The 26,925-nt window shown below is 39.8% G+C and overlaps 1 protein-coding gene across 1 annotated transcript in view; it reads right to left on the bottom strand.

Moving 5' to 3' along the window:
- The window catches only part of utrn (utrophin), a 301,805-nt gene that overhangs the window by 98,986 nt on the left and 175,894 nt on the right, over window positions 1-26,925 (bottom strand). The window contains 3 exon segments of the mRNA XM_034162029.1: window positions 428-557; window positions 12,534-12,690; window positions 15,970-16,142. Of these exon segments, the coding sequence (XP_034017920.1) occupies window positions 428-557; window positions 12,534-12,690; window positions 15,970-16,142 (460 nt within the window).

Here is a 26,925-nt window from a genome sequence, read left to right as displayed (position 1 = left end):
TTGTATTGGATTGTGCTTCAAAAGCACTTGAAGAAAGGCAGATGGAACTGTGTGATTTGTTTGAAATATTTGGTGTGTTCGTGGCAGAAAGTACTGAAGGAGAAATTATGCGTTTGGACCGCACTAGCCTTTTAAAAGACCTAGTCGAGACCAATTTACACTGTAACAGCCGACGACAAAAGCGAACTCGCATCATGTCAACAAGAACATGGAAAATGACCCGCGCTAAACACAAAATTTGTACAAGATAGCCAACAGGTTAAAGTCTGTTTCTTATCTGGACAATTGATTTGAACATTTGCGTCCTCCCAACTGATACAGATTTGGCTGTGTAATCAAAAAGATGCTTTTTCTTCAAAGACTTTTTTTTTCCCCCCTCCAGACATTTATAGTAACTGATGGTTTCAAACAGAGTGTTTGAACAAACCAGTCTTGGGTTGAAGGTTCTTGCGCGGCTCCCCGGGGCCTTCAATGGGCTGGTCGGCGAGAAAAGTCCGAGCTTGGTCCAAAGTACTGATCACCAAATGCTCGCGCTCCTTCAGCTCAGACTGTAACGCCTGCGGGGAGGAACAGAAGGAAAAAAAAAAAAAAAAAAGAGTTTAAGAGGCTTCATTTTGCATCACACACTCTACAACCAAATTGCTCTCTCAGTAAATACTCATTAGTAGTAATTTGGATTTTGTGCTGATGATTGCAGAAGCATGCGGAAAAGACATATCCAGGTTTGTTTGTTTTTTTTTAAATCCACAGAGTTAAAGACAAAATGAAACATTTCTGGAGAAAGGGTGAATTAATATGTTTTTTCTGCAGGTGTCAGCGCATCGAACTCTGTCTACCGAGCTCACTGATGCCAGTAAACTCAAAGTGACCCCTTTCTTAAAATCTTAAAGACGCCGTTTCATCCTGATTGCAACTCCTCCACGGAAACATCCACTCATCAACCAACCCTGCTTAAATCAGCTCAGGCTTTTATTGTATTACAAAAGAGGTACTCACGATTAACTCACTGGCACACAAACATACACGCAAACATGTGCATGCGATTGAAGGACAAAAGCAGATGTTTATTTTTAGCTTCGCTATGGCAATAAATGTTACACTTAGCCTGTAATTTGGCCATACCTGCATCTCAAACACAGTGAGGTATGAGAGAAACCAAATGAAGCAAAGATACAGGGTCAAAGCAGGAATTTCCTTCCGGTCAGTGTGGAAGTAGCGTAACAATCTGCAAAGGAAACTGAGCTGATGGGTGCCATAACTCTCCAGGACTTATCACAGCTGGGATGCAATATTCCTTTGAAATGCAAAAAGTTACACTTAAAAAGTCCATTTTTAAAATAACTTTCTTGACCACACGTAAATTACGCAGCACTGTAGCAGCGCACAACTATATGCAGCATGTCATCTGCACATAGTTACACTTGTTGTAACATAAGTGTGACCTGCAGGGGAAGTCACTGCCTACTGGAGCGTGTGATTGCCATGTGAAGAAATGTTGTAGTTTAGGAAGCTGATTAGACAGGAAGGCTGGTTTTGAAAAGGTCTCAAACGTCACACAAAGAAGTGCAGTGAAAATTAGATGTCAAAAAAAAAAAAAAAAAATCTATGTTTACTCTTCAACACAGTGCTGCAAGGAAAAATAATCGCCAAGCATATTGGGGAATAAGTCTTTTCACACATGTTGAAGTGTGTATTTTCGTTTTTGTTCTAGTGCGGTGGGGAAAAAACCTTATTTGAGGGAGTAAGTTCCAGTAAAAGTTATGTTCTACTACCGCAATGACAATTTCACACCCGTCTCCGGTGAGAAAAATGTATCCTTGCACCCCAAATGGAGCATCCTGCTGAACACAAATTAAATCATCTCAGTAATAAATGGTTTGCTCCTCTCCTGTGTTTCTTCCCTGCACACGCAAAGGAAACGTAATAGGCAAGTAGCTCAGAGATGGGACCTTGAGAGATAGAATCAAAATGAGAAGTAATTAAGGACAAGGGAAAAGAGGTGTGTGGGGTGCATTTTTTTTATGCTCCAAGGACAAATACCAGCTTCACATTCTCAGTTTTGCACACATGAATTCTTTTGTTGTCCTAAAATATGCTTCAAGACCAGTGAGCTGCAGGAAGAAATAAAAAAAGCCCATGAAGTGATGTATATTTGATGCCAAGGTAAAAAATAAATAAATAAATAAAACATACAGAACACACACACACACACATAATGCTTTAGTTATATTATGTGTTATCGTAACTTACTGTATAGTCTTAGTTTGCCAAATGTTATTGATTTTATTGACCTATTTATGGAAATCTTGATAAATAACAGTATGTTGACAAAGCACTTTGAAATGTATAACCTGCACCAGAAAGTGATTGGAGGTGAGTGACACTAAAAGCGGCAAGTGGTGCCACAAACCTATCAGTGTCCACTATAAGCGGTTGTATGACCCACCCTGGAAAACATTCATCTCTGCCTGTCAGGCCTTCTTACAACAGACGGCAACAACACAGGCCTTCTTTAAGTCATTTTGTGGAAAATTCCAACAGCATCCATGCGAATATCAGCAGAGCTTCTGTTGATTTTTGTTTGTGGTCATAAAATCTGGGTCATCCTGAGAATTTGCGAGATCCCCAAGAACTTGGTGGACATCATAGGCAGCCTATGTACATGTACTGGGAATACTACACAGAATGGGACAGAGACTGAATTTTTCCAAGTCAAATCTGGCCTCCATCAGGGATGTGTTCTGACTTATGCTATTCAATGCTTGCATTGACTTGGTGTTGACTAGGGTTGTGGAAGCTGGCAGCTAAGGCGCCTTTTGTTGGTGAAGAAAGGTTTTGACGTCACTGATGATGCTGTGATCTTTATGGAATCAATAGGTTTTCTGATTGCAGCAGCTGAGAAGCTGAGTGAGAAATCAGAGTGCCTTGATTTGCAACTGTCCATGATCAAGACTAAGATCCGGGATTTTAGTGATTTCTTGAAGTTGGCCGTCTGAAGTGTATCTGTACGCGGCAAAAGTGTTGAACGTGTTGAGATGTTCACTTATCTATACAGCAACATTCATGTTTCTGGGTCCTTGAGGCTTTTAGACTGAGAGACACCTGTGAAGACCTTATGAAGTCGTCAGGTCACTGGACAGAAGTGTTTGGCGATGCTGATATTTCTGCAGGACAAGAAAGTCATTGGGGTCCTGGTACTTCCTGTCTTACTATATGACTATGAGACTTATGCTAACCAGCAACCCAAAGCAACAACTGGATGTGTTTGGTACCAGATCACTTGGGTAAGTACCCAAGGATCCTGGGTACTTACCCACCCTGGGTACTTCAATGAGGTGACTTCGGGAGACTAAGATGAGAATTATTAATTGCACTGTGAGGGTGCTCCAGCTACAACATTTTGCTAAGCTTGATCCAGCATGCAAGTGCTTTAGTGTTGAGGACCCCAGTGGATGGAGATGATCGAGGTGACGCCCACCTGTCTGTGGCAGATAAATGGCTACTTCTGAGAAGTTGGGATGGATGAGCTAGTTCCCATTCAGGACATAAGGCAGTTCCACGGTGTGGTGGATGTGATGATGTGCAGACTTGACTTTCTACGTTTACTTGAGTGCCTTCTCAAATATCTGTCAAACATTCAACCCTTAAGGCGCGGATCTTGTAGCTGTGACCTTGGCTGGGTGTTTGTGCACTGCAGCGGGGGGCACGATTACAGCTGTTAACGAGTGTTGGGGTGTGTGTGGTTGTGCTCTGGCTGCGTGCCCCGTGCTGCTTGCGCAGACGATAACATCGCCAACACCGTCTCAACCTCTCCGCAAAACTACCGCTCTCTCCGCCTCACGATCCTTTGAAAAAATTTATATTCTGCTGTGTTCTTATGTTCTCGGTGCAAATAAAGATAAAGGAGGGGGGCGTGGGTTTATTTCTGGCAGATGTTTAAGCTGCAGTCATCTGAGCCAAATTAGATTTTGTTTAACGGTTCATGAAGGAGCCTCCGTGTGACTCAGGAAGAAAACTGAATTACTCCTTTGTCTTCAGCGTTCACTGGCAGCTTGAAGCGGTTAAAGCCAGTGATAGGCGATTGTTTGAGATTATTGAGCCTGCTCAATCTCCAAAACCACCGCCTGTAGCTTGGATCATTTTTCAAGTACCCACAGGGTGCCGATGTGTCAGAAATGAACACATACACTCAAATTTGTGTTTGTTTAAATGCGCAAATAATAATAATAATCACATTCTTCGGTGAGAATGAATTAAAAATGGCATTAACTAGTTTTAAGGTGCGTCAGATTGGCTAAAAACGCAAATCTGAGTTTGAATTTTCAAAAAAAAAAAAAAAGTCCTCTCCTCTCCTGAAAGATAAAGTATTGTCCAGTCCAGCATTTTACACTCACTCCACTTTCTTTTACGACCTGTCCATTCAGGTGCAAATGGTGTTCATTAATCATTCGGGCAGAATAATTAAGATCTGTTCCGTAGCCGTTTATTAGCGGAGTCGTGCTTTAGACAAGATGATTGCAACAGAGTTTTACTGAAACTGCAATTTCCCAGTTTGTCGTCACATTTAAAACCGGCTGAATGGTTTTGGGGAGCGTTTACAAAACGAACACATTGGACGCTCCAGCGAAGACAAAAAGCCGAGTGTTTTTGAAAGATAAGAGTCTTTAAAAATGCCCACGAGCGGGCAGCCTTTTGTCCGCTCCTCGCGAGCTAAAAGCCGCTAACTTAATAACACAAACTGATGAGTTTAATCAGCAAAATGCAATTCAAGTCTGTTTAATGGATAAATGGTGGTAATTAAAAAAACAGTGTTGGGATAGAAAAAATAAAATAAAATTTAAACTGACACAGAGAAGATGGTGTAAGAATCTGCTCTGACATGTTCGATCATCTTTATTACATTACATCCTCCAAAAGAGATTATAATTTCGTTACCATTTGTCAGTTTGTTTATTTGGCAGCAACATATCTCTAAAAGATGTGAAGAAGAGACTTCGATTAAATCTGATGTTATTCCAGGAAGATTTGATTGGTGTGTGTGTATCCACGTCAAGGTGTGGATTCTGCCTTTGATTACTGAGGCTTGATCTTTGGGCTCAATTCCTTTGATCCTGTAATCAACACTGATTAATAATTCAGCAATCAGGATCAAAGGACTCAGGATAAATGCTGGTTTCTGATGTTTACAGGCTCAGTGAGCCAGACTGGCCAGGTTCAAAGATGAAAGAGCAACAATCAAGATAAAAAATGAATTTATCAGGATCAAAGATCAGGATCACAGTTCAGCAATCTGACTCTAAGGACATCATCATATATGAGTGATCAGAATCAAATGTCAGCACTAAGGACAAAAGATAAGAATTAAAGTTAAGCAATCACATTTGAACAATGGCATGAAATATGAGTGATCAGAATGAAGTATCAGTAATTAGGATCAAAGTTATGCAACCAGACTTTCAGGTCAGTATCTAATGTTAGCACACAGGACAAAAGATAAGCAATCACCCAAGCAATCAGAGTCTAAGGTCATTACAAATAAATGATCAGGATACAATATCAGTAATCAAGATCAAAGATGAGGATCAAAGCTCAGCCATTAGACTCAAAGGTCAGTATCAAATGAGTGATTGGGATCAAATATCACTAATCAGGTTTAAACATTAAGGTAAAAGTTAATCAATCAGGTTCTATGGCCAGCTTCAATATGAGTGATTAGGATGAAATATCAGTAATCAGGGTCAGAGATCAAGATTCAATATTCAGCCATCAGCCACAAAGGTCAATATCACATATGAATGATCAAAATAAAATATCAGTAATCAAGATCAAAGATCAGGATTCAATGTTCAGCCGTCAGTCACAAAGGTCAGTATCACATATGAATGATCAAAATAAAATATCAGTCATCAAGATCAAAGATCGGGATTCAATGTTCAGCCATCAGACACAAAGGTCGGTATCACAGATGAATGATCAAAATAAAATATCAGTCATCAAGATCAAAGATCAGAATCAATGTTCAGCCATCGGACTCTAAGGTCAGGATCAAATATGAGTAATCAGGGTCAAACATGAGAGATCAGGATCAAATATCAGCAGTCAGAATCAAAGTTCATGATCAAAAACGAAAATTAAAAAGAAGTGACCACAATCACTGACCAAGATCAAAGACCACTGGTCAGGATCGACAATCAGCAATCAAAGATGCGCCATCAGGAATAAAGATCAAGATCAAAAGTTAGCAATTCCTGATCTAAGACAAGAGCTCAAAGGAATACGCCTCTTACAGTGAAAGGGATCAAATGAAAATGTCAAGAGGGTTGTAAGCAGAAGCCTGTTGAAGCTTAGCAGGAATATAAGCTTGAAATCCCCTTGTAGTTTAATTCTTGGTTTAGGGCATCAAAGTTAACATATGCCTGCATTTTCAAAAACATTTGTCTTTTTCAGACTCCAGTTTCCTCTAAACCCCTTTTTCAGTCACATTTCTTGTATTTTTTCGCCCTCCTGATTTTGTCTCGTCCGCTGCTCCCCGTCCATCACTTTCATCTTTTAGTCCTCAGACCACCGCCTTCCCACTTTTCTTTTCCTTTAATAACTGCAACATCCGTTGCACTCTGTTGGACTGAGTGGCTTAGTCCACCTCTTTTATCTCTCCCAGATAAAAAAAAATAAATAAAAAAGACAGGAAAAGATTTTTCCACTTAGCCTTGTGAACCTCTCCCTACCTCACAGAGAGAGATCTTCATACAGAGATATTCATTTGGCTGTGTCACTCTAACAAAGCACGCGGTGTGTGTATCACTGACTTATTGTGTGTCAGTCTGCGAGTGTGTGCGTCTGTCAGGAAATAAGAGCGTGACACACTGACCGCGGTGGCTCTTTGTGCTTTTCAGTCCCTCATTGATCTCAAGGTCAGTGAGAACTCCGGGCCAAATCATTAGAAACACAGAAGAAAAACACAACAGTCAAAAGAAAAAGTGAACCTTCCTCAATTTCAACTCTGACATTCTATCATTTCCTGTTTCATTCTTCTCAAAGCCCAACAGAGAGATGAGTCCATAAAATGGAAAAGAATTCATGTGTAAGTCTGAAAAGAAAAAAGGAGGTGGTCCGCAAAAACAGATTACCTGTATGGACACTGTAAAATCCAACAAGTTAAACAGTTTTAAATTATTTCAACAGGCAAATAAAGTTTAATATAAATGTAGTAATTAGACATAATTCCATTAAAAGTCTTTTTTAGTGTTGTGCACTCATTGTAAATACAAGTAGTACCACCTTGGGCATGAAGACAGAAACAATAATGGAAATATGACATTTGATCCCAATGACCTTGACCCAAATGAATGACCTCTGACTTTGACAGGGCAATTCTGGAATTCACCTATGTGTATGCTACATTTGGGTCAAAATGGGTAGGAAAAATAACTAATTCCTTGACGTATGCCCAAATATATTTTTTAAGAGTACCAGCAAGGTCAACTTTCATTGACATACAGTTTGGTAGAAATCGGAAAAAGGACCTGGGAGCGGCAGGACAACAAACACACAAGACATGAGTTTGGTCCCAATGATTGACATCTGGCAAATATGAGCTTGCTTGGCAATTCCAATGACCTTGACTCCATTGATGGACCTTTGGTAAATGTGATTTCACCTGGGCAACGCCATAATCAATCAATCAATCAATTTTTTTTTATATAGCGCCAAATCACAACAAACAGTTGCCCCAAGGCGCTTTATATTGTAAGGCAAGGCCATACAATAATTATGTAAAACCCCAACGGTCAAAACGACCCCCTGCGAGCAAGCACTTGGCTACAGTGGGAAGGAAAAACTCCCTTTTAACAGGAAGAAACCTCCAGCAGAACCAGGCTCAGGGAGGGGCAGTCTTCTGCTGGGACTGGTTGGGGCTGAGGGAGAGAACCAGGAAAAAGACATGCTGTGGAGGGGAGCAGAGATCGATCACTAATGATTAAATGCAGAGTGGTGCATACAGAGCAAAAAGAGAAAGAAACAGTGCATCATGGGAACCCCCCAGCAGTCTACGTCTATAGCAGCATAACTAAGGGATGGTTCAGGGTCACCTGATCCAGCCCTAACTATAAGCTTTAGCAAAAAGGAAAGTTTTAAGCCTAATCTTAAAAGTAGAGAGGGTGTCTGTCTCCCTGATCTGAATTGGGAGCTGGTTCCACAGGAGAGGAGCCTGAAAGCTGAAGGCTCTGCCTCCCATTCTACTCTTACAAACCCTAGGAACTACAAGTAAGCCTGCAGTCTGAGAGCGAAGCGCTCTATTGGGGTGATATGGTACTACGAGGTCCCTAAGATAAGATGGGACCTGATTATTCAAACCTTATAAGTAAGAAGAAGAATTTTAAATTCTATTCTAGAATTAACAGGAAGCCAATGAAGAGAGGCCAATATGGGTGAGATATGCTCTCTCCTTCTAGTCCCCGTCAGTACTCTAGCTGCAGCATTTTGAATTAACTGAAGGCTTTTTAGGGAACTTTTAGGACAACCTGATAATAATGAATTACAATAGTCCAGCCTAGAGGAAATAAATGCATGAATTAGTTTTTCAGCATCACTCTGAGACAAGACCTTTCTGATTTTAGAGATATTGCGTAAATGCAAAAAAGCAGTCCTACATATTTGTTTAATATGCGCTTTGAATGACATATCCTGATCAAAAATGACTCCAAGATTTCTCACAGTATTACTAGAGGTCAGGGTAATGCCATCCAGAGTAAGGATCTGGTTAGACACTATGTTTCTAAGATTTGTGGGGCCAAGTACAATAACTTCAGTTTTATCTGAGTTTAAAAGCAGGAAATTAGAGGTCATCCATGTCTTTATGTCTGTAAGACAATCCTGCAGTTTAGCTAATTGGTGTGTGTCCTCTGGCTTCATGGATAGATAAAGCTGGGTATCATCTGCGTAACAATGAAAATTTAAGCAATACCGTCTAATAATACTGCCTAAGGGAAGCATGTATAAAGTGAATAAAATTGGTCCTAGCACAGAACCTTGTGGAACTCCATAATTAACTTTAGTCTGTGAAGAAGATTCCCCATTTACATGAACAAATTGTAATCTATTAGACAAATATGATTCAAACCACCGCAGCGCAGTGCCTTTAATACCTATGGCATGCTCTAATCTCTGTAATAAAATTTTATGGTCAACAGTATCAAAAGCAGCACTGAGGTCTAACAGAACAAGCACAGAGATGAGTCCACTGTCCGAGGCCATAAGAAGATCATTTGTAACCTTCACTAATGCTGTTTCTGTACTATGATGAATTCTAAAACCTGACTGAAACTCTTCAAATAGACCATTCCTCTGCAGATGATCAGTTAGCTGTTTTACAACTACCCTTTCAAGAATTTTTGAGAGAAAAGGAAGGTTGGAGATTGGCCTATAATTAGCTAAGATAGCTGGGTCAAGTGATGGCTTTTTAAGTAATGGTTTAATTACTGCCACCTTAAAAGCCTGTGGTACATAGCCAACTAACAAAGATAGATTGATCATATTTAAGATCGAAGCATTAAATAATGGTAGGGCTTCCTTGAGCAGCCTGGTAGGAATGGGGTCTAATAAACATGTTGATGGTTTGGATGAAGTAACTAATGAGAATAACTCAGACAGAACAATCGGAGAGAAAGAGTCTAACCAAATACCGGCATCACTGAAAGCAGCCAAAGATAACGATACGTCTTTGGGATGGTTATGAGTAATTTTTTCTCTAATAGTTAAAATTTTGTTAGCAAAGAAAGTCATGAAGTCATTACTAGTTAAAGTTAATGGAATACTCAGCTCAATAGAGCTCTGACTCTTTGTCAGCCTGGCTACAGTGCTGAAAAGAAACCTGGGGTTGTTCTTATTTTCTTCAATTAGTGATGAGTAGAAAGATGTCCTAGCTTTACGGAGGGCTTTTTTATAGAGCAACAGACTGTTTTTCCAGGCTAAGTGAAGATCTTCTAAATTAGTGAGACGCCATTTCCTCTCCAACGTACGGGTTATCTGCTTTAAGCTACGAGTTTGTGAGTTATACCACGGAGTCAGACACTTCTGATTTAAAGCTCTCTTTTTCAGAGGAGCTACAGCATCCAAAGTTGTCTTCAATGAGGATGTAAAACTATTGACGAGATACTCTATCTCCCTTACAGAGTTTAGGTAGCTACTCTGCACTGTGTTGGTATATGGCATTAGAGAACATAAAGAAGGAATCATATCCTTAAACCTAGTTACAGCGCTTTCTGAAAGACTTCTAGTGTAACGAAACTTATTCCCCACTGCTGGGTAGTCCATCAGAGTAAATGTAAATGTTATTAAGAAATGATCAGACAGAAGGGAGTTTTCAGGGAATACTGTTAAGTCTTCTATTTCCATACCATAAGTCAGAACAAGATCTAAGATATGATTAAAGTGGTGGGTGGACTCATTTACTTTTTGAGCAAAGCCAATAGAGTCTAATAATAGATTAAATGCAGTGTTGAGGCTGTCATTCTCAGCATCTGTGTGGATGTTAAAATCGCCCACTATAATTATCTTATCTGAGCTAAGCACTAAGTCAGACAAAAGGTCTGAAAATTCACAGAGAAACTCACAGTAACGACCAGGTGGACGATAGATAATAACAAATAAAACTGGTTTTTGGGACTTCCAATTTGGATGGACAAGACTAAGAGACAAGCTTTCAAATGAATTAAAGCTCTGTCTGGGTTTTGGATTAATTAATAAGCTGGAATGGAAGATTGCTGCTAATCCTCCACCCCGGCCCGTGCTACGAGCATTCTGACAGTTAGTGTGACTCGGGGGTGTTGACTCATTTAAACTAACATATTCATCCTGCTGTAACCAGGTTTCTGTTAGGCAGAATAAATCAATATGTTGATCAATTATTATATCATTTACCAACAGGGACTTAGAAGAGAGAGACCTAATGTTTAATAGACCACATTTAACTGTTTTAGTCTGTGGTGCAGTTGAAGGTGCTATATTAGTTTTTCTTTTTGAATTTTTATGCTTAAATAGATTTTTGCTGGTTATTGGTAGTCTGGGAGCAGGCACCGTCTCTACGGGGATGGGGTAATGAGGGGATGGCAGGGGGAGAGAAGCTGCAGAGAGGTGTGTAAGACTACACACCTCGACTACATACACATGTCACGCTTGGTGGACTCCTGAGCGAAAAGCTAAATTGTGAACTTTAACCCAGATGAGCTTGACGTTTGCCAAAACAAACCCTTCCAGTTGCTATTCTGGGGTTGACCGTCAGACAGACGACCAATGTTGCTGAAATTATAGTACAATTCCTTAAACTAATTCAAAGTATTAAACAGGGTTACACATGCAAATGATCGTTTATTTTTTTTTAATCAACTTTCAAAGTTAGCAGTGATGAAAGTTTTCTAGACATCACCAGTATTCAAGATTTAGAGCGGGGAATTGTTTGTTTTTCTACCGACAGTCCACAATGAAGAAAATGCTATCTGCGATTAGCGCTAACACATATAGTGGCAATATCCTCATCCTCAGCACTGATGACAAACTACTAACTAGTGTTGTCAAGCATTAGCATAAAAAGTTAGCATCAACAGCAGTTAGCATAAACATTCCCAAAAACTGATTAAAATGTCACCAGGGATTTGTGGTCTGATGAAGATCTTGGTGGACCTGCTCCAGGAGGACACTGGAAACTCAACAAGTGAATTTGAGAATGGCAAGCAAGATAGGCTGTTTTTGGCGAGCTATCATCGATGCCCAACATGCAATTGAAGGACAGATCAAACAACCTCACACGTAATTGCTAAATATGACCCGGCACAAAACTTGACTAAAGTTGTCAAAAAGTTACAAAACGTTTTGTGTAAATCAGCTGCCTCCAACTATTTGAGCTGAAAAAACTTTTCACTGCAACACGTTGGCTGATCTCTCTCTGTGCGTCAACCGTCACATGCGCACATGGTTAGGAGGGTCCTGCAGGAGGATTTCTGGGAATCAAATGAAAATGTGGCGAATGGGGTTGGCAAAAAGCAAGAGTGTTGAGAGCCACATGAAGTGCCAGAATAAACAGTATCCACGGGGGTGAGTCATCCGTCTGAAAGCAATTACGCGCTGATGCGCCATCACAATAACCTGTGGTCACAATAAATAATCCGGCGTGATGACAAAGGCGCGAATGCGTTCGTACAATAAAGGTATCGATCGCTTCTTAGAATAAATGATGCGCTGCAGCATGAATGTGACAGTGATTATAAGGATAAAACAGATGGTGCAACATTACAAAAGGCCGCTGAGTGGCCGTAATAACGCTGCTTATTAACTATGGACACAATCTATCCATATTTTAGACTACCATTAAAATTTTGTAAGTCCGTAACCATTGGTTTACCCATCTACATCACATGGACAGTGTGGCACTTTAACACGGATGTTGGTTGGTTCTGGTGAGAGACTGACAATTTACAGCTGAGGGAATTTCATCTGGTGTACAGTGGGGCGGGAAGGTTGCCCATGGCGACAGCACATACCGTGCAGTGGTTCTGCTGCTGCAGCAGGGTGGGCACGTCTCCTCCGATGGGCATCTGCTTGGCCAGCTCTTCATCCTTCATGCAGATCCACCTCCAAAGCTCCTCCAGGAGGACGAGCAGACGAGACCAGCGCTCTGCACTCGCCTCCAGATGGGCTCTGCAGAACAAAACCCAAATCACAAAGAGCGCGCATTGTTGTTCTGATCTTTAATGCATACTTTGAATTTTAGCGATGCACGTCTACATAATACCCTCCTCTAATTTATCAGTTATAAGAAGCCGACAACTTCCTGTCAAAGGGGTCATAATGGGTCAAACCTGATTATATTGATTTTCTATAAGGTCTCTTTGTGTTTCCCGTCTGCTCCGACGACTCTGATGCGCAGATTGAACAACAAAGCCCAGATATGTTTCATTTATTGTCAAAGAGTTTCTATTATTAGAAGTTGAACCAACACTTATGACTAAAACCCACTAACAAACATATGAGCGAACTCTTCACGGAGGTTGCCCAGTAGGTGTTAGTCATGGACCAGGACGGAGTACTCTGGTAATTGTGTAGGTGGCGGCAAGTGCACAATATGCCGCGATAAGCACTTTTGTTTCACCCTCAGGGCATACTAATGTGTCTGAACGCAGCGTACAGAAGCCGTGGCGCAACACCGAATGAGTTAGTCTTAATTACACGTGTCGTCAAATTACGGAATGATGGGCTGTGTGCAATCAATGCTTCCCGCTCGCACACACGCTCTCTTTCCTCTCCATCTCTCTGCGGAACAGCTCCTGCCCATTACGTCTGACCTGTGTGCTGACTCTTTCTCTGCACCTTTTGAATTTTGCCTTTTGTAGCATTTCTCTGCAGCAGCTCTAACCTGTTTCCCGCCGCTGCTCCCCCTCCACACCGACCTTCTGTCTCCTCCTTTCTCTTTGAACATCTCCATCTGGTCCCGTCGGCTCCGATTCCACCTCGCCTTTCTTCAAACTCTACCGGAGCGGCTAAATCCAGGTTGAGAGTGATAAAGTTTCTGACACACATCTGTGTTCTAGGGAGCTTTTGGTCCTCATGACTAATTTTTTATTTTTTTTTTTTGGAGCCATAACTCACTGCAGACTTGAAGTGCTGCAGCTACTGCGCTTTACAGCTGACAGGAGACAGAAACACCCACATAAATATTCCATACTGTACTACATTTCACGCCAGTTTTTGAGTTATTTCAGGCTCCTGGGTCATGTTTCATTATGAAGAGAACTAGGATTTATTTTCATGGACTGTTAATTATGCAAAGCATAAATAACTGATTCCAGTGCAGTGCTGAGCCACTGGCTTTGGATAAGATTCCAAATTATTTCCCAAAACAGACACGAAAGGGGGTCAAATTCTGCAAACTTGGTGGCTTTGCAAAAAACAAGAACAATAAATAAACATAACGTATTGCTAAAATACCCTCAGCTGTATGAACATTGTGTTTTTTACAATTTGCAGTTCTTTAATTAATTATTAAGATCCTATTGTCTTATGTACAATTTAAACATGTTCAAATCAAATCATCATTTGTTCAAGTTTTGCAAATCATATTTGTAGATCACCCTCCATGCATTTGAAATTATTAATGAGACAAATTTAACTCTATAGGAAGTTAGCTTTGAGTTAGCGAAAGTTAGCATGCAAGCTAACATCTGCAAAATGTCTTGTGAGTGACTCCAGAGGTGTTATCAGGTTACAAAAACAGCATTTTCAGTTTTAGAAGTGTTTATTTCTCGCTAATTTTTACATAATATACCAGAAACAAAGCTATTAGCAAGTAGCTACATCAGGAAGTGACATCACCATGCTAACGTTGGCGAAATGTCTTGTAAATAAGTTCAGAGCTGTTATTAGGTTCCAAAAACAGCAATTTCAGTTTTAGAAGTGTTTATTTCTCGCTAGCATTCACATAATAAATGAGAAACATGTATATAAACACACAAAACAAATCAGTTGTGAAGACATCAGCAACTGATGTCATGGTGCAGCTCTATTCTGATTGGCTGTCACCCGTGTCACTCAAAAACAAAAAGGATCAGATTGAAACAGAATGTGACTTTTTATTCTCTTAAAATACATCAAGATTAGCCATCTTTGAACTTGTCCAAGTTCTGTGTACCAAGAATGTTCCCTGTGAATTTCAAGAGTCTAGCAGTAATAGGACTGGAGTTATTCTGAGCACAGACAAATAGATGGATGGACGAAAAACCTTCGCAATACCCGATGTCCATATTTGATGGCCTCGGCTGAAAATGCACAGGTATTTATTTAAAAAAAAAAAAAAAAAAAAAAACTTTGTACGGTGAAAGTGTTACGTCACTTTAAAAGCACGAGCCAACGACCAGTTGGTGCGGCTTAACCCTGGTCAAAAAGTTGTTTAGACAACAGTCAAATCATGACTTAACAAAATGGCACATAATGTACAAATTATATTTCATAAAGTTGAGGCGATGGGAACTAATATAGTATTTTGGCTTCTTGGAAATTTTGTTTTCCTGAAATATTATTATTAAAAAATAGCCACTGCAGAGTTTTTAGGCTTTTTTTAGCGCTTCAACTGCACTCACTAGCAATTTTTGGGTTAAAAAAACCTGCATATCCACAGACTTTGTTTTGACCTTCTAACCCCCCAAATCAATGGGTTTCTAGGGGTCGGCTATGTGACCTACAATCCAAGTTTGATACTTCACATAGGCATAGCAAAAACTGTCTAAACTCACAAGCAATTTTTGTGTAAAACAACCAAACAAATAAAAACAGCTTCCACTGTCCTTAAGTTTTGACCATCGAACTCTGAAATCAATAGGCCTCTTAGGGTTCAAGCTTTGTATAATCTATACCAAGTTTGGAAAATCTGGTTATGTACAGCGAAGCGGACTGCATACACAAGAACGTTTTGATCTTTTAATTGAAAAAAAAATTTATATGACCTCACACTTTGATTGTCTAAGTTGAAAAATCAATAGACATCTTCAGGTCAGATGATACAACATACATACTAAGTCTGGAAGTGTTACGTCATTAAATCACTGTCAAACTCTACAGTGTTTAAAAGCACAAGCGTTGGACAAGATGCAGACCTGTTGGTGCAGCGTAACCTTGGTCAAAACCTTATTTATTTTGTATTGTCCATGATGGAATTCAGAACAACCTTGAAATGTTCTTATTAAAAAAAATAGCCACAGCAGAGTAAAAGAGCCTATTTTTCTTGGGGTAAAGTCTTACTGGGAAAGCAACCTGATTTTCTCCTTAATTAGACACAGAAAGTGAAATGAATTGGACAACTACTTGAAATATTGCCACTATTGGCAGCTCTTATACCAATACGAAGAAGTAAAAGAGTAAAATGACAACGTGACATGCGTTAAACCAAATGACAACATCTCAGCCTGCAGACAAAGCAGCACTGACCGGATGTTGGCCGACTTTGCCTTCAGGTCAGTCCAGCGCTGGTTCATGTCGTCCAATCTGTGCTGGAGGAACACGGCTTCCTCTGAGCTTCCCAGAGCCTTGACCATCTTCGACTTGTTCGCGTCCACGCTCTTGTAGATGTCATTATGGGCATCGATCTCAGCCTGGATGTCCTGCAAAACAGACGGAGAAAGGAAGAGTTCCACTTGCATTAAATGAAGGTTGGATAGTGACATACTTTTTGTAACAGCCATCAACGTCTATAACTCCTTCAGCGATATCATGGGTGTCTTGGTGGCTTCCCTCACGAGTCTCCTTCTTGCACAAGCATAATTCTTACATTGTTTGTCCTATTACATATGGTCTCTGAAAATGGAGGGTCTATGTATAAAGATGGACGTGGCTCCAAGCACAAGGCTTTGCATCCTATGTTTTAGTGGCAACAAGCTCAGATTAGAAGTATCATCTGCATTTTCAGAGAATGTCAGCTATGACATTTAGGCCGTGCGGCACATTTCTCTGTGCATGATCCAGCACGTTGATGCCTTAGTGTTTAAGACCCGGGCAGATGGAGAAGCCCAACGGGATGGCAATATTTGTCCAAGCTGCAGCAAATAGATGGTTCCTTTCGAGAGGAGGAGATAGACTGGTTGTGGTTGCCATCCAGGACCGACGTGGTTGTGTAATTTGGTAGACATGACTTGCAAACTGAGCGGCTAGGACAATATATTGGCATGCAGTGATTTACTATGTATTGCAGTGCACTTCATGAGAGGTTTGGTTAAAAATAAATTAATAAATACACTTATAACTATGTAAAATTATTCATTTTGCTGTGGAACTTGTGTTGCCAAATTTTGGGAACGATATCTTGTATGGCATCGTGGAAATGCCACAAGATCTTGTGTCATAGCCACAGAAAATAAAAAAACAAAGATACCAGAGCTATGCTGATATAAACACGGCTAATCACCACATGGTGCTACTATGTTAGTTAGCTGTGATAGTAGTACTGCAAAACATTGTTAATACTACTGCGTTCTGTTGTAGCTGCTCACAGTGTCGAGGCGCAACACACTCATGCATAAACAAGCATGCATTTGTCTGTAATGGTGTTTTTGACTATGTATGACTTCACTCAATCACAAATATTTTGCTGATCAATATATGTTTTAGAATATCATTCTAGGTTTCTTTGTTGTTGAGGGGAAAAAAGGTGTTTTTCATATTACGTTTTCATGATTTGTATTTACAGTCTTTGACCAAACTTCTCCAAAATCTAATCACATCTAGCTATGTATCCAAGTAACATTCCCACCAAGTTTGGCTATTTTTGACTTATCCTGTCCACAGACAAAGACTCACGTGCCAGTGAAAACAACACCCTGCTATCACTTCCTCATCAACACTCAGGGCAATAATGGCATGATAGCACATGGCAAGTAGGACATGGATACTGGTAAAAACAAAGTGGACAAAAACAGTACGGCAAAAGTACGAGCGGAGTAAAAGCGGTAATAACACCACAGATGTTCGTGGCACAGTGCTGCAATTTAACGAATGCCAATAGACATTTGACAAAGGCTTAAATAAATCCCTCCATTGCAATCGGGAAAGATAATCACCCACTGGCTTACTGACAGAAATCAAACGCCTCTTAAAGGTCATGGGAGAGTGAGAAAAAGCAGTAAAAGGGAATACAGAAAAGACAGAAGAAAGAAACAAAAGTTCCACCACGGAGCCAGATGGCCACGTTTCAAGTCATTACCCAAGTGCTTCCAGTTTCTAATATCTTCAGTGCTACTGTTTCCAGAAGGAGTAACACTGACTGAACATACAGGAAACAAAAACAAAAGACAAACTGTGTGGACATACAGTGCTGCTTTTAGCTCACTCCACCCACTCAAAGTGTACTTTCAAGAAGTAATTTATATGGCAAGTGTTCGTCCTGTGATACGTCAGTGTACGGACAGAACAGCTACAACTGTTTTAAATAACTAACGTGGATACACAAAAAGCAGCAAGGGGTTCTTGATCTGGCCAACTGAGCTCACCTACAATAATTTTATGAAGAATTTTCACATTATAAATTCCAGCACGTTACAAAACAAGACTAAAAAATATATAGAGAGCACATTTGGTTTTCCTACAAAAGTGTATTGCATTCACTTGATAAATTTATTTTTTTGGTTTGTTTTTCGGAATAATTATTTCTGTTTTTCTGAGTAATTTTTTTGGTTTGTTTTTCGAGTAATTTATTTTTAGTTAGTTTTTTTTTTTTTTTTTTACTATTTTCCAGTTTTTCTGAATAATTGTTTTCCTGTTTTTCAGAGTTATTTTTTTGTGGTTCTGTTTTTCAGGTGCCTGTGTAGAGTGAACAAACTATCTGTGATTGAAAGTGATGGAGCGAAAGCAACTTTTCCAAATAACTTTGTCAAAGAAAATAAAGAGATATATGACATAAAAGAAGTGGCAAATGGGTTTAATGATTATTTTTCAAATGTAGGATCAAGTCTGGTGGGAAATAAACCAATAGTAGAAGATACATTACATACACTTGTAAATACGGTCAATAGTATTTTCCTGGACAATGTGGAAAAAGATGAAATAATAAATATTGTAAAAAACTGTGTAAGCAAAAGATCAACTGACCATGAAGATTTAGACATGATGACTGTAAAAAGTATAATAGAAACTGTTATTGAACCATTCACTTATATTTGCAATCTATCTCTGTCAACAGGGATTTTTCCAGATGAAATGAAAATTGCCAAGGTAGTCCCATTATACAAAAATGGAGACAAACATAATTTCTCTAATTACAGGCCAGTAACACTGCTTCCACAGTTTTCTAAAATTATGGAAAAAGTTTTTGTGACAAGGTTGGATAAATTAATTGAGAAACATCATATTTTAAATAATGCTCAGTATGGATTCAGAACAAAGCATTCGACAGCTATGGCAATTATGGAATTAATAGAGAAAATATCAACAACAACAGAAAATAAGGACTATTTTGTGAGTATTTTTATTGACTTGAAAAAGGCTTTTGATGTTATTGACCACTCAAGATTGCTTCACAAGTTACAACAACATGGAATAAGAGGTATTGCACATCAGTGGGTAAAAAGCTACTTAGAAAACAGAAAACAGTTTGTTCAGATAAATAATATCAAATCAGAATTGTGTAATATTACTTATGGAGTACCACAAGGATCGGTACTTGGACCCAAACTGTTTATTTTGTATATCAATGATTTTGTGAATGTATCTAATGTGCTTGGTAGCATTTTATTTGCTGATGATATAACGCTGTTTTACTCTGGATCAGATATACAGGAAGTAGCACAAGTGATAAATACAGAACTGGAAAAGGTTAAACATTGGTTTGATATAAACAGACTGTCACTAAATATTAATAAGACAAATTTCATATTGTTTAATGACAGAGAAAAAAAAAGTGTCATTACAAATAGATGGAATGGATATACAAAGGGTAAAAGAAACAAAATTTTTAGGAGTCATGCTTGATGAAGATCTTACATGGAAGTCACACATAAATGACATAAAAGGAAAAATAGCGAAAGCCATTGCTGTTCTGCATAAAGTAAAATATTCATTAAATAGTTATGGTTTATTAACATTGTACAATTCATTGATTTTCCCATATTTAACTTACTGTGTAGAAATCTGGGGATCAACATATACAACTTATATACAACCTTTGTTTATTCTGCAGAAAAGGGCTTTAAGGGTGATTAGCAACAGTGGTTTTAGAGATCCATCTAATCCATTGTTCATTAAGTACAGGGTACTTAAATTTCGTGATCTGGTCGATTTGAAAATATTACAAACAATGTACCAAGCTAACAAAAGTGCTTTACCAACAAACATTCAAAATATGTTTGAGAAAAGAGTAAGTAGATATAAATTGAAAGGAACAGAAGTCTTTAGAAAAACAAGATACAGAACCAAAGTAAAGGAACGGAGTATTGCAGCAAATGGTGTAAAATTATGGAACAATCTCAACAAAGAAATTAAAGAATTAAGGTCGCTTAAATTATTTAAAAAAACGTATTAAACTAGATGTATTAAGTAAGTATGAAACTATGAAATAAGTCAGTGGGCTGTAAGGAAGTCAAAAAGGTAATTTGTTAATAATGTTTAAAATGTTTTAAGTTTAAAAATGTAACCTGTCAGAGATGTAATCTATTAAATAATGGTCATAATTATGAAATAAGTCAGTGGTATGTGACAAGTTAAAGAAATACAATCTGTTAAATAATGTCGAATAATGATGCTGGATATTGAAAGACTGTATTGTAAAAAGGGGCAGAAAATATAAGACTTGTTCATCTCTCTGCTCCTTTTCATTCTGGTAATTGAGATGCTTTATTTCTGCTTTTCTGTTTTTTTTCTTTTAAATGAATGAAATAAATAAATGAATGAATGAAATGAAATCTCCCAGTGTCTTAAACCCAGATCAACGTAAAACGTGATTAAACTGAACAGTGTCATGTGTGTTACCAAATCGAGCTCTCAATGAATGAATGTGTCTTCAAATGGTCTCTAAACTCAGAAAATAATTGGTCCGAAAAACAGAAGGGGGGGGGATCAGAAAATCAGGAAAAAATTACTCAAAAACCAAGCATCTAAATAATTTACTCTGAAAAATAGAAAAACTCATAAAAACAGAAATAATTATTCCAAAAAACAGACAAAAAAATAAATTACTCAGAAAAAACACAAATAATTACCACGAAAAAATAAATTTATCAAGTGAATGCACTATGCTTCCGTAGTTGTCTATCCAAGTGACAAACACTTGAAACTGACTATGGGTCTTTTCTTTCTACTTCGAAATGAAATCAAGAGGATATGGTGACATCGGCTAATAAACTATTCAGAATTTGTGGAGGATGAAACCATTCATCAATAATTTTGCACAGAACTGCTGAAGTACCATCTGTTAACATGCCGTGCACATCTTTAGGCTTCAATTATACAATTAGACTAACAGGTTGCTTTGACAAATTATACCTAGTTCAAGGATACGAGCCTTGTGCTGTGCTAATTCTCTCCCTGCGCCGTGGCACTCGCTAACAACACCAGCCAGAACTGGTCATTCCAGTTTAATGAGTCCAATAATGACTGTTCAGACCTCATAAAATCAACTACATTAAGTCCACAACTTCAAACACAAGCAGAGACAGAGAATCAATGCTGGCTGTTTTGTATTCTTTCAGCGCGGTATACAGGTTTGCAGAAGGAAAAAAATACAGCAATTTACAAATTGGCGTTGACAGTGTGCCTAAAATCATTATTATACCTGCTCAAATCTTCTGAGGAGCTCCTGCAGGCTAAAATTCAAACCAATCATATTGCAATGCATGCTCTGGCTCCTCCCACTTGCTCCAATCCCTACATCATCTCTGTGGTCCTACAAATTGGAAGATGACTGGACATCAGGACAGGCTGCAAGTCGGCGAGTAGTTGTGATCCAAACCACGACTTTCCAGGCCAGAACTCCGATGAGAGTTAAATCCAAATCTTGAACAATCTTGACTTTGACTACAGAAAAACTCAGCTTTTACAAGAGGTCCAAACGGGGGACGGTCAACACCTGGTCGCAGTCTCAAAGTGGGCGATTTGCGTATGTCACACATCCCTTGGCAGCAGTTGAACCTTGGTGCCAGCGTGTGCGCTCGCCTGATCCCGCCACATGTTTGTAACATTCTTTTTTGGACAGGCAGCAAAGCTGTCGAGGTGACGGTTAAGTCATGCTCGAGAGCTGGCGCTGGGATTAAACCGGCACTCTACTGCCAGTAGAGTTCTTAAAACTCGGAACGGGCTTCTGAAACTGAGAGGAAATCTTGGGTGGAGGTATGCAAAGTGGAGATAAAGGCTTGATGGAAGGCGGGCTGATGTAAACTGGGGACACGTTTGCGCCCTTCTTCAACTTTGTTATGCTTCCCTTCCTCCACTTCCCCCTCTGGGTATGAAAGGAGCCGTTTACGTGATGGCGGCACAAGGCTGGAGCACTTGTTCCCAATTATTCCGACAAAAAGAACTCTATTCAAGATGGCAGTACAAGGAGGCGCGTGGTATGCCCTGGAAGGTAACGCCGGCTCAAAGAGACGCCTCCATCGTCGCCTTACTACCTACCCAACCCGTCTCCAGCCCCGCTCTGTTCTCACTCTGTCACACCCTCCTAATCAGTGCCATGACTGGTCCATTTAGACAAAGAATGCCTTCTTTCTCTGGCGCGCACAGCCATGTGTTCACACACTCCTGCATCAAGAGGGTCTCAATACCGGGTGTACAACGGCGGTCTCATTGGGCTGGTCCTCTTGTTGATTAGTCCTCCCGTCCAGAGAAGGTAAAGGATCCTTTTGCCAGATTTTCTCCCAATGGGATTAGGAAAGTTTTAGAAGTTATATTTCCTCGATGCTTCCTTCTGGTCTCACAAGGTGACCGAACCTCCAACCTGGTGTCTCCATCCCTCTTCTTCTGCTGCTCTCCGTCTCTGTGGCCACTAGCCCCACCGTTTCACACAGCTGTTTATTATTTTAATCAGTATCCTCCCTTTCCCCCACCTCTCTACCTCCTCTCTCTCTCTCCTAAACTAAGTTGACACACTACACACCCACTTCCTGAGGCCTGCACGGGCCCAGAGCTCGGTAATGAGTGGAGATTTGGAGGAAAAGGAGGGATTTCGGATGGTATTTAGAGGTAAAATGAAGAAATATATGTTCAACGTAAGCAAAGAAAAGAATGGCTGAAGGAAGCAAAGTGAGGACCACAAAGTGAGGACCGCAAAGTGAGGACCAGCTCTGCAATAAAACATTCTTAGGGATAAATAAATAAATAAAGAAAATCATTGGTGGTGTGCAATTCTTCAGAGACATACACAAGCCGAGCCCTGAAGTTTCTAATGTGAACTATAGACGGAGCGCTTTGAAGTCTATAAACGGTGAGCCATAATGTGTTTAGAGAGGCTTGTGTGTGTGTTAAAGAAGTGCAAAAAATCAGAACGCACTCCATACATTAAACTTGTGTTTGTGCAACGGCCTGAGCAGAAGGTTAGCCATGTGGTGTGCATCAAAGACCCAAACAGATGGCTGTCAAGTGACGGGGAAAAAAAAAATCACAACGTTGCATATTCAACCGAGAAAGACTTTGAAGTTTTCCTACCTCATTAAAAAAGTTGTGGCTACATATCTGATACAAATCTACACAGTTTGAAGTCTTTCAGCATAATCTGTGCACTTTCAGTGCTTTTTAGCAGAGATGAGAATTAGCATTCATGCAACGTGAGTTTGAAAGATTATATACTAATTCCTCTTTAAACAGCAAACTAAGTGGGAGGGAACGTGGAACTGAATCGACAATGAAAGGAGAAGACAAAAATATGCTTGAAAATATACTTGATAATTTTCATTTAACTGCAAGACAGTCATTCACATCCGCAGAGTGTTAGGCGGGAAGTGTGCAGACTTAATGTTGGGCTACATTATTCCTCTAAGTGGATTAGAACCATTAGAGAGGTAAGAATGCTATAAATGCAAGAGACGAATAAAGTTGGAGTTCATCAAGCTTATCAAAAGTGATGGGAGGCTTTTTTTTAAACTCACATTTTGGCTTGTAACTCCACTTGCAGCTCAACTGGGTCAGAGAAAGTGAGAATTGAACCACTTCAACAGAGACCAAATTTTGATAATTGTTCTAAAACCATGACAACAGATAATGATTTTTTTTATATATATTTTAAGATTTTTTAAACATGATTGCAGAAACAAAATATAACTCAATGCCCCCCGTGACCGTATGAGCATGAAAATAGGAAACAGAATGTGACCTTTTCACCATTTAAAATAGGTCAAGGTTAGCCATCTTTGACGTTGTCCAAAATCTGTGCCCCAAGAATGTTCCCTGTGAATTTGAAGACCCTGGCAGTAATAGGACTGGAGTTATGCTGAGCACAGACAGATGATCAGATGGACAGACAGACAGACAGACAGACAGACGGACAGGCAGATGCAAAGTCTTCACAATACCTGATGGCCATAATTTTAGCCTTGTGGTAAAAACAGTATGATGGAACACAAGCTGAAAGAGTGACTGTTCCAATATGGTTCACTTTTCCATGTGTTGTTACAGATTTCGTGATTTGTGAATAAATAAGATCACAGTAATCACGATTCATGTCAACGGCTTTCATATTTGAAGAAAATTCCAAAAATAAAAACAACAACAAAAAAATCATCAAAAGCAAAAGAAAAGAATTAAGAGGATGAAGAGTGGAAAGGCGGTTGGTTCACATGACATTCCAATAGAGGCATGGAAATGTCCAGGAGAGATGGCAGTGGAGTTTCTATCCAGATTGTTTAATAAAATCTTGGAAAGTGAGAAGATGCCTGAGGAGTGGAGATGAAGTGTGCTGGTTCCTGTTTTTAAGAACAAGGGTGATGTGCAGAGCTGCAGCAATGACAGAGGCATAAAGTTGATCAGCCACAGCATGAAGTTATAGGAAAGAGTAGCAGAAGCTAGGCTTAGAAAACAGGTGAAGGAATAAAATCAAGAACCCAAATATGTAATAAATAAATAAATGAATAAAAATAAATGCAGGGTGATGGGGCTGAACAAACGCACTCGAGGTGCACAAACACTCCCAGCGTCCAGTTCCTGCAACAGACCCATCTACCATTCCACCGGTTAACAACTATTCCCCAGGCACATCATAAAAGCTCGGATTGAAGTCTGTACAATATGAGATTGCAATCAATGCGGCTGTGGCGTTCCAACTGTGATTTTCATGCCACACCCACAGATGTCACTTACACCCCCACCCCCACCCGGTTGTCACGGGCACTCCTCTTCCTGTTATTAAAGCTGCAGAGATCAGGAATCAGATGCGCATGTGGTCAAACTGTGGAACAAATCTCAAAATGGATCACAAGATAAATGCAAAACGAAGAGCAGCATGAGCTGACGAATCCTGCAAATCAGCAGGGTTGAAAAGAAACAACACTGCCAAAAAAAAAGTAATAAAAAGGTTGTTTCTGTCACAAAAATAGCCTTGTAAATGTTAAACATACTGTGTCTCTGAGGACAAGAACGATTCTTTGGCATAGTTTGTTGACCCACAAACAGATAGCTAACGGAAAACCAAGAGAAGCCCTGCAGGAGGCGAATAATTTATTCTCCGAGCTCTGAGCTCACATGGTCAACATGACATGCTTAGATCTGACAAATCCCGTCCACGTGTCTCTGGTTCCTGTTAAATAAAGCTCACAGCATCACAGTATCAAAAAAAAGCACATGAAGGCACGCTAAGAGTGCAACACCTGATACAGAGTCACACAAATTAATTATTTTTGATTCTGTGATAAAATAAGTTTGTGTCCAAAACTGAGCCTCTTTATCCTCCACAAACACACAACCCTTCTTAAATGTTTAAATCATACTGGCTCAAAATTGATTGAGTCAAATAGTTATGATCTTGAGTTTGAGATTTCAAGATTATCCAAGGTCAAAAGGACATGTGACCAGTAGAAGTCTTGTATGAATTCATAGGAGCATTTAATAGGAACTATGGGTACATTTTTAAACAATTCCTCAAAACAGCCATTCTAAATATCCCCAAAAGTTTTGACCTTGGACTGTCACCTTGACCTTTCCTCAAAATCAAACCATTTTGTCTTTGGGGAAGCCGCGAACATTTCAGCATGTGGTCCAAATTGGATTGAAATTCTGTTTTTACTTTATTCACACAGGACAGAAAACGATACCCCTACAAGCACTACCGTGTGTGTGCGCATAAAAAAACAAGAGAGGCAGCACAAAAGAGTGGAGAATAAAGTAACGCATCCTCCTTAACGAGCTGAACTGCTAACGTGTAAGACACCAGTCGACACATACGTGACCAAATGAGCTCCACGAACATCACAGAGCTTCGACTGCAAACCACAACTGAGTCAAAGGTCAAGCAAACGGCTAATAACCATTCCAAGATCGCGGTAATGTGCCATGACTCACACTGGAAATAATCACAACGGAGAAGAGGACGTCCGAGATTCCAAATGTCAGCTTCTCAACAGGGAAATTGAAATTGATTTGAAGCGTTGCGTACGGTTGCTTGATAATCAGCTATTGATTGTGCTCAAGCCCTTTTTGCATTCTGTGTGTCTACAAACCACTTGGGAGGTGACCTTAAGACAGAGGGATCGAGACCGAGTCCAGCTTTGGACTGTACGTGTTAAGTACTGAGCCAAGTCAAATGTGATGAACTGTGATGTCCGCATCATCACGTTAAACTAAGATTTAGGAATGATGTCCCGAGCAGTTTCAAGCAATCATCGAAATCTACAGTCTCAAGTTGACGGAGCATTTAAGCAAAGCAGTTTTCTTTTTCTTTCCTCAGTCTTGAAGAAAACGAACTTGCTGAACTGACTGCATTTGAAACCAGAGCCAGTAACTTCTCATCGCCCCACTCGTCACAAATGTTCAAAGACTTCTGGCCCTCTCTGGTGTTTTTCATCACCTTAGTCCTCCAGCAGGGCAGCACTTCTACTTTCTCGCCTGTCCTCGTGACTATTTGAAGTGCTCTGCTCTGGGGCGATGCGCGATCTTAACCATAGTGGGTGGCTTGTCATCACGCGGATAAGCACAGATGAAAAAAAAAAATAAGCCAACCTGATGTGACCACTTCTGATGCTACCGTCACCTCTACCGTGAACACAATTAGCAGAAGATCTCAGCCCCTGCTGTGTGGACCCGTGGGGAAAAGGTCCTCAAAAGGTCAGGTGACCAGGCTAATTAGCTTGCTGCTCTAACAAGATGAAGTGTCACTGTCGATCTGATGTCAAAAAGAAACATCACATTCCAGTCGAGTGACCTGAATATGTTTTGACAGTGAGCTTCTAAAACGTCAACTACTCCTTATAGGTTAGCTTT

The sequence above is a fragment of the Thalassophryne amazonica genome, chromosome 21 (genome assembly GCF_902500255.1).
Source record: "Thalassophryne amazonica chromosome 21, fThaAma1.1, whole genome shotgun sequence".
NCBI lineage: Eukaryota > Metazoa > Chordata > Actinopteri > Batrachoidiformes > Batrachoididae > Thalassophryne > Thalassophryne amazonica.
Note: the sequence above shows the minus strand (reverse complement) of the source record. Positions and strands in the feature narration are given on the sequence as shown.